Source organism: Astyanax mexicanus, chromosome 3, assembly GCF_023375975.1.
Source record: "Astyanax mexicanus isolate ESR-SI-001 chromosome 3, AstMex3_surface, whole genome shotgun sequence".
NCBI lineage: Eukaryota > Metazoa > Chordata > Actinopteri > Characiformes > Acestrorhamphidae > Astyanax > Astyanax mexicanus.
In genome coordinates, this window is record NC_064410.1 from 17932783 (window position 1) to 17941690 (window position 8908).

At 41.4% G+C, this 8908-nt stretch overlaps 1 protein-coding gene across 1 annotated transcript; it reads left to right on the forward strand.

Moving 5' to 3' along the window:
* The first annotated feature begins 1495 nt into the window (after positions 1-1495).
* LOC103043086 (galactosylceramide sulfotransferase) lies at positions 1496-8295 on the forward strand. Its single transcript, XM_007243279.4, has 3 exons — positions 1496-2521; positions 4374-4688; positions 5519-8295. Exons 1-3 carry the CDS (start codon positions 2403-2405, stop codon positions 6432-6434), a joined length of 1350 nt encoding a protein of 449 aa, XP_007243341.3. The 5' UTR covers positions 1496-2402; the 3' UTR covers positions 6435-8295.
* Positions 8296-8908: the final 613 nt, after the last annotated feature.

The following is an 8908-nucleotide window of genomic DNA, read 5'->3' on the forward strand; positions in this document are numbered from 1 at the left end:
CAAACCTTACAATCTGCAGAACGTAAAAAAAAATTACAGGTTCTTCAAATGTCTTGGTGGAAGAGACCACAGGACCCACAAGACCACCCAGAGCAGCTATGATTATTATTTGGGGGTGGGTCATTATTCTAAGCACTGCAGTGATTAGCACTGATTAGCATGGTGGTGGTGGTGTATGAGGTGTTAGTGTGTGTTGTGCTGGTATGAGTGGATCAGATACAGCAGTGCTGCTGGAGTTTTTAAACACTGTGTTTAATCACTCAGTGTCCTCTACCCCAGTGTTTCTCAACCAGGGTGCCGCGGCACCCTGGGGTGCCGTCTGGCTTCATCGGGGGTGCCGTCAAAATATCAACTACCCCTCGCTGCAGAACCACAAGTCCAGGGGGTGGGGCTGGATCTGATCCAACTCTTCCTACGTCGTGTTTTCATTGGTCTGAAGCAGATCGGACTCTTCCCCATCCGGTTTTACTCACTCGCCTTTCGGAGTCAAGTAAACAATCACGAACGTGAAAGTAAGTTCATAATAGACACATTTTCATTTTGCTAATGCTATTAATTAGTTTCGTTGGGTGATTTTACTTAATTGAAAATCTGATTGCTTCTGTTTGCGCGAACAACCTAAGCTATCTAGTAGGTGGCTAACTGACGGTTAAAGCTGATTTAACTTTGACTTTGTTCGCCGTTTTGATTGTGTATTAATATCTGTAATAATAAATGAACATGGTAGCTGGTAGATAAGACACTCATTGGCATCCTTTATTTTAATTATTTATTTTTTATTTTTTATTTAGGCCCTTTTTATTAAAGATAAAAAAATGAAATAGTTAATAATTATATAGGAAATGTACAGCATTTTATTATGTTTGTAATCACAGACATGTTCCTTCTTTTAAATCTGTATTGTGTGATTTAAATGTGCTACGTAGCAAATAACATTTTGATCTATAAACGGTAAAAGTCTTAAGGTTGGGTTCCAGGATTTATTTGATAAGATAAAAGTCCTGGTCGGGAAACGTAAGCGACACGTGTTAAGTTTAACGAGGAATTGAAATGCGATGACTTAAAACCAATGAAAAGAAGATATGGGTGGTCAGGAGGTCAGGCTCCACCCCTTGGATCAGATCCAGCCCCACCCCCTGGACTTGTGGTTCTGCAGCGAGGGGTATCTCCAAAATATTGCGCCTCACGTGCATATTTCCTTTCCAGAGTCAGCTCGTGTCGGGGTGTGTCCCAAATCACAGGCAGCACTAATCGCGCTAATTGTGACGCGCTATTTTATTTCATATTCCGCCAGCAACACCCCCCCGTTCTCACCTGAAGTACTGCAACAGCACCACCCCCCCCCCCCTTCTCACCTGAAGTACTGCGCCAGCAACCCCCCCCCCCCCCGTAAACTGGGGTGCCTTGACATCTCGCATATATTTAAAGGGTGACGTGATAGAAAAAAGGTTGAGAAACACTGCTCTACCCTATTAGACACTCCTACCTACAGCTGCTCCACCTTGTAGTAAAGTAAAGTCAATGACAGAAGCTCTGAATCTGTTGCTGCACAATTTGCATTGATCATCCTCTAAACCAGTCTCCTTCGATCCTGGTCCTGGTGCGTGGTGTTTCACGCACATTTTAAAGAACTGCCTGCTTTAACACATACTGGGGGAATGGATATTCATACATTTGCAGGGTATGCTTAAAACAAAATTAGTGTATTCGTTAAAAAGCACCAATATTTCAGTTTTTCACCACTATTCTTTAATAATTACAGATGCTGATTCTTACACACAGCCACATGAAGGCAGTATTGAGTCTTATGAATGAATTAGTAGAACTGCAGTCCATTAAAACAGTGGATCTATTAATTATCAGTTAATGCTATTTCCCTTTTAATTTTTTTTAAAGCTGGTGTGAAGCTGTACTTTGCACTATTCAGACCTCTGCACCTGGTTTAAGTAGGAAACGGAAATGAGGGGAAAGACGGTATAAGAGGAGGAAAACAGTTGTGTCCTAAAAAACCTCTATCCTTTAAGAAGATTTAAGACGAGGGGGGAAAAATTCACTCACTCCGGTCTGTGTGGGTGGCTTCCTTTCCTCCAAGTGGCTGAGAGGCTTAGAGAGGTGAGGTAAGGCCTTCAGGCTCATGTCCTGACTACCTACTGATCGCATTTCACCCAGCCAGCACAGAATGAACAGAGGGTATCAGAAGGAGAGGACAGCATAAAACAAAACAACCTGTCTTTAGACATCCAGGCACAGGAAAACTCAGCAGCTAATAGTTCAGGAATCTAAAAAAAACAGGATGGAAAAAGGTAGGAGCAGATATGACCTACAGAATGTATTTTGGGAATAGAAAGTAGATCTAGAAATTCTAGAAATACATGGAGGGTTTGGGGCCCTGAGCTAAAGAGATGACCCTGCGATGGCTGTCCACTCAACTCTGGAGACATCGGGTGACGGGGCTTTTGGTGACCCTGGCGGTGACCGTTATTCTCATGCTTTTGGCCACACAGTCTCTGCAGAGTACAAGGTGAGGAACCAAAACCAAGAACGTTTATGAAATGGATTATAAGGCATGATTTTTTTATTTTTTGCAGCAGCAGCTTGTAGTAGCCCAAAGTCATCCCTCCCCCTTCCATTTCGTATATAATGTGTAAGCTGTAAACAACTGAAAAATTTAAAAATAATATATGTATTTTTAGTGTATTATATTATATGATTTAACTTACCATATTTTCACACTGTAAGGCGCACTTAAAATTCTTTAATTTCCCAAAAATTGTCAGTGCACCTTGTAATCTTGTGAACCTTTTGTAAAAATTTTACCAGTCAGGTTGTTAGTAGCAGTAAATCCACTCTGCTGAAGTACAGTGTTATACAGGAGGTCCAGTTTAGTTCTCCAGCAGTATTAGCATTAGCGGCTAACTGCAGCGCTTGCTCTTTCACCTGCTGCTAACCCTGGCTAGCACTGCTGGAGCAGCATTAGCATTAGCCACTAACCATATTAAGTGCTATATTTTTCAGCATTTGAGGGAGTATATCGGACTGTAGCCTGCTGCTAACCCCGGCTAGTATTGCAGAGCAGCCCCTAACACAGCTAAATGCTAGCTCCTTCGCTGTTCAGAAGCGAGTGTTATCAGTCTGTAGCCTGCGTGTATCGCCCTGGCTTACTGGAACACTCAGGATTCCTCAGTTTAATACTGTCAGTGGGGCTAGCACTAACAGTTAGCTGCTAATGATAATGCTGCTGCCCCCAGCCTTAGTGGAAATCTGAACATCTAAGCTTACTGTAATTAAACAGAAATGCTTTATTCACCCAAATAAACAGTTTTTAGGAGAGAAATTTGTGTAAATTAACATCCAGTGCTCGTTTTACTTTAAGAGAACATTTTTAGAATTACAGTTTTGTTTATGTAGCTTAGCTTTACACCTGCTGAATTAGAAGGAAAACATGGCAACACCCCTGTTCCTTACTAGTGTCGCATAACACAAGCTAGCACGGCCTCAGTATTAGCCATACCACTGAAAGAATAACCCTGTAAACATACCTCAACAATTGTTTGCCCACCATTAGCAATACAGGTAGGTGTAGTGCCTTTATATATTTCTTGGTTTGAACTCTATGACATCCAGTTGCAGCAACAAAACTGAGTTCATACACAATGAAAGTGAGATTATGAGATGCACAGTGCACTACTGAGCAAAGACCCATCAGTTTGTAAGTGCCACCCACAGTGTTCACTAATAGGTCTGCTCAGCACAGTCAGATACCAATCAGGATACTCTCTTGTGTCACGAATAAAATCTCAGTGCGCAAAATAAATGCTGGTAATGTTTGGTCCTAATTTCTAGGTTGTTGTATATGTCTTGTAAGTAGAAGAGCTGCTGTCAATATGTGGTTAATATGGTTGATCCTGGGAGTCACAGGAGAAGTGGGGTGTCTTTACATTGCTAATAGTGGTTGAAGTGTCATAAGCAGTAAAAATGGGCAAGCATAAGGATCTCAGGTCGCAGATCTTTGTAGTGTTCCTGGTATACAGTGATCAGTACCTACCAAAAGCTCCCCATGTTATAACTTGCTGGACTTACAGATTCTGCTACTGATGTCTTGTAGTCTGGGTGCCAGATAGCACAGGACACGTTCAAAGGTCTTATGGAGTCCATGCTCCTTGATCAGAGATGCTTGTGAGGATGAGGGGGGCCTATGTTATATTAGGAACATGATTTTAATGTTTCTGTTTGATCTTTCTCTTTCATTCTTGGTTAGATTAGCCTCATCGCTCTATTCTAAAACTGAAAAATCTCACACAATTTGCATCACTGTCTATATTTGAGGTTAGGTGATGGTTAAAAGAAGTTAATTTGACTTCATCTCTTTACAGGACTCGTAATGTACGGCCAGCAGGGGAAAAGAGAACGCAGAAAGGCCGTGAACACAAGCAAACGCCAGCCCGTCCTGGATCTGCACCAACACACATTGCCAGCCACGAACAGGAAACAAAGGCCAGGCTGCTGCCCACCGCAGAACTCAGTAACCAGTCTGTGAAGAAGAGGCGGCACCCTCCACCTGTAGCCTTCCTTAAAACACACAAGACCGGCAGCAGCACAGTGCAGAACCTTCTGTTCCGACTCGGAGAAAAAGAGAAAGCGACTTTCGCCTTCCCCTACTACACCTACCAGTTCAGCTACCCTGAGAGGTAGGCCGGTTCCCTTACCTTTCATCTCTCCTAAATGTCAGCATTCAGGAGTGTCCCAATGGCAGCTGAACTGACAGGTTTTATTCACTGCGTGCCACCAAGCAGATAGAAAGGTCATGTTATTGTTTAATAAACAGATACTGGCAATGACTGGCATGTGGTTACAGTAGTAATACTATAGTATTTCTGTAGTATAAGTTCACTGCTCTTTTAATTAGGCCCTGGCACAGTATCCATAAAATATTACAAGTCACTTTTACTTCTCCTTTGCGTGGTCCTAGTGTCTTTTTATAGTTCTTTTAATTACCTGAAGCATTTCCCTTATGGTTTGGATTGGTTTCACACTGGCAAAAACCTTAAAAGTCACCAAAATGTTGGCTCACTGGCTTCGGTAAAAAGAGTTGCATTGGTGTGAACAGCGAGTGCTGCATATAGCCTACTGCATTCAGTGTGCTCCACAGCTCTGTCCATTGTGGTGGTGATGCATTCCATGCCATATTGAATCAGATCAGGTAAATCGGATTGTATTTGCATGTCCAGACATGCTGTGGTATTGAGGTTGGCATCAGTAACTAAAAACTTGCATCCGCACTTTTGTCAAACTGATGGAAAAAATAAATTCGATGTAAGGATTCAGGATTCAGACTAAGGTGCATCTGTACAAATTTGAATGTAAATCACATTTCAGACACCTTCAAACGGGGTATGGATTTGATTTTAATTTTTTGTGGTTTTGGGCTGTCCCAACTATTAAAAATCTGGATACATATAGTCTGAATATAGCCTGTGAGACACAATGGGATCAAACTTGTTTTTCTATATGATTTCAGGTTCAGAGCCGAATTTGTGGATGAGCTTCCAGAAGATTCGTCTCAGTTCGACCTGCTGTGCAGTCACATGCGGCTGGACCTGAACCAGCTGAAGAAAGTGATGCCACTGAACGCCATCCTCATCACAATCCTGCGGGAGCCTCTCAGGACTTTTGAGTCAGTGTTCAGCTACTACACCTCCTCTGTGCATGCTTTCTCCAGGGCCAAGGAGATCGCTGCTAGACCTGAGAACAAGGGCAGGACTGCACTGTCTGTTTTCCTGGATGATCCAGAAAGCCTCTGGGACCCGAAAGTCCCCAGTAACCATCTGGCCAAGAACCCCATGAGCTTCGACATGGGCTTGAACAACGAGGAATGGAATGCTTCCTGGCCAGAAGACTTGTACCGCCTGGAGGAGGCGTTCGATCTGGTGATGATCGCAGAACACTTTGACGAGTCACTCGTTCTCCTCGGGGCGCTGCTGGGGTTGGAGCCACAAGATCTGGCCTACGTTCAGATGAACACGAGACACGCCGGCGACGTCACAGCACTGGATGAGGACAGCAGAGTCAAGCTGCGATCCTGGAACGCTCTAGACTCCCTCCTCTACGACTTTTTTCTGCAGGAGTTCTGGATTAAGGCTGAGCACTATGGCCTGAACCGTCTCAAAGCAGGGGTAGCTGAGCTCAGGGCTTCGACAGAGAAGATAAGAAACAATTGTGTGTCCAGGTCTGCGGTGCCACCTAGCGAGCTAGAGGACTTGGTGCGGCCCTGGCAGACAGATACAGCCACCATACTGGGATACGAGGTGCAGAAGAACCTCAGCCTGGAGGATCAGGGCTTCTGTGTGAGGCTAGTTCTGCCAGAACTACAGTATCACTCTCATCTATACTTCCAGCAGTATGGCAGAGACATGAGATCTGTCCCGTCAGACTGACACTTGGCATTTCTATAAATAACCAAACTTACATGATTTTTGTCAAGCAGCTAAGACACTTGTGGTGTCTGAACTATGCATTAAGGTACTTGGGTTCGAGAAAAATGGATTGAGACATCCCTATTCTTTAGAGAGTAAAAATCTTAATATTGTTAATATTAATGTTAATATTGACCATTACTTAAAAAAATTACAATGCACCGGTAAACCTCTAGACATGTTCTTAGATTTGCTTAAAATTTTAAATTTGGACTAAATTCAGTTTTTTTTTAAAGTGAGCACCACTGTGTATTAGCATTGCAGCACAATTACAAACATTCTTAATTAAAGGGGTTCTTTAAATAAAGGATTCTTCAGTAACGGCAATTCTTCTCTACAGAACAATAACAACTCAAGGAACCACCTGCCTATTGCACACCAAGATGCGGACACTATGGAGTGTTTTGAGCTCAGATGGAGAGATTGGCCAGGCTGGTTGATTTATCAGAGCTCAGATCTGGAGCTTCCCTCCAGGAGTTTTGGTTGCCTGGTTTAAAAAAGAGGTGGTGGCTGACTGCACATGTATCGGAAGAGGCATGCATTTTTCCTTGCCCTTCTAAAGTTGGTGATTGTGAAGTCCTAGTGACTGGGTAGTGTAACTGGCTAATGCCTGGCTCACACTTCAGGATAATGGGGCAGATTTTGAGGCGGATTTGCTGTTCCCGACAATCAAGAAAAGTTTCCTGACAAGTTGATGATAAACGATGATCTTCCCAGACAATCCAGTAGTGGGAAGAGTTACTGAGAAAAGTGACTTTGACCTTGTAACTGAAATGAGATGAATAAACTAAATAAGGGAATATATGGTAAATTTATAGTTGGATAAATGAGAGTTTTATGAGCAGTAAACAGTATAAATACATATACAGCTCTGGTTTCTCTGGTTTTGCTATTTATAGGTACATGTTTGAGTAAGATGAACATTGTTGTTTTATTCTATAAACTACTGCAAACAACATTTCTCCCAAATTTCAAATAAAAAATATTGTCATTTAGAGCATTTATTTGCAGAAAATGAGAAATGGCTGAAATAACAAAAAAATATGCAGAGCTTTCAGACCTCAAATAATGCAAAGAAAACAAGTTCATAATTATAAAGTTTTAAAAGCTCAGAAATCAATATTTGGTGGAATAATCCTGGTTTGTTCTCCTCCACCAGTCTTACACACTGCTTTTGGATAACTTTATGCCACTCCTGTGCAAAAAAAAAATCCCCAGAGTTGTGGCTTGATTTCTTTAACTTATGTGTGAAATGTAAAAAAAAAAAGCCTACAGGAAAGCAGTTGTCCAGGAAGCGAGGAAGAGATTTGGAGACCACTGGGGGTTGTGTTCCTGTGTGTGAGGGGTTGGCACTAAGGGGGCTGTGAAAAATATGAAAGGTTGTATAATGATGTTGCTTCAGTTACACCTATTTATCATTATCCCATCTGATAAAAGTGAAAAAGTGATGCCTGATAGTAAAGAATAAATAACCAGAGAGAAAGTTGCACAGCCTGCAGGTATTACTTTGTATTTATCCTGGGTAAAGAGTGGGGGTGGGGGGGCTGAAGTGGTAATTTAAAGAGTGTGGACTAAAAATAGAGAACCGATATTGGAAGTCTGAACAGGAGGCCGAAATCAGGCATTTCTAATGGCTGGGTTTAATCAATGTCTCATTACTTACTTTAATTAAAAGTCATGAGTGTTGAGTTTGCCCTTTTTCATTATAAATTACAATTAGCATTACCTTCACCTCCCAAAAGGCACAGTGAGCATTTAGACCAGACTTAGCTTTTCTTCAGCATGAACACAACTGAATAGTTACCTGTTTTCCCTCAAATCTTTAAAGACTATTTATGTTAATAAGATTTCAGGCTGCACAATATTATATATTTTCAGTCAGATCTGACCTAATATTCTTATTTTCTGTCTTAGCAAGCTGCACAACAAGATAGACAAGTGTGGAGATTAGCATTGTAATAAAGACCATGAATTTTAGTAGTAGATTCAGAGTCAAGGCCGAGACCATGAAAGAATGAGAACGAGGCAAGACCAAGACCAAAACTATATATTTTTTTCCATAACATAAAAATAAACCAAAGCAAATGAAAAACTGAATAAAAAATAGTTTGACTCATTGTACATTCATTATAATTCATTTAGCATGATCTATATTAACAGTTATATTTAATCATAACATTTCTAAAATATAACACAAAACACTGTAAAGAATAACGGTTCAGTTTCTAATATGTTAATGTTAATATATGTCAAACTAACTCATTGAACTCAGAGCCGGTCACGAGATTCGCTCGTTTATGGTCTCAAGACTCAAGTGTTGCAACAGTATGGAGACAAGATGAGAATTAAGTGATTTCAAATGTTATTAATTGCTGAACATGCAGCAGTAAGTGTCTTTAGTCCCTTGAAAATAAAACAGTGTGAAGGTTGTGATA

Coding starts and splice junctions, on each gene's coding strand:
- LOC103043086 (XM_007243279.4), top strand. CDS start 2,403: ATGACCCTGCGATGGCTGTCCACTCAACTCTGGAGACATCGGGTGACG. Junction 2,522..4,373: donor CAGTCTCTGCAGAGTACAAG/GTGAGGAACCAA, acceptor ATCTCTTTACAG/GACTCGTAATGTACGGCCAG. Junction 4,689..5,518: donor CAGTTCAGCTACCCTGAGAG/GTAGGCCGGTTC, acceptor ATATGATTTCAG/GTTCAGAGCCGAATTTGTGG.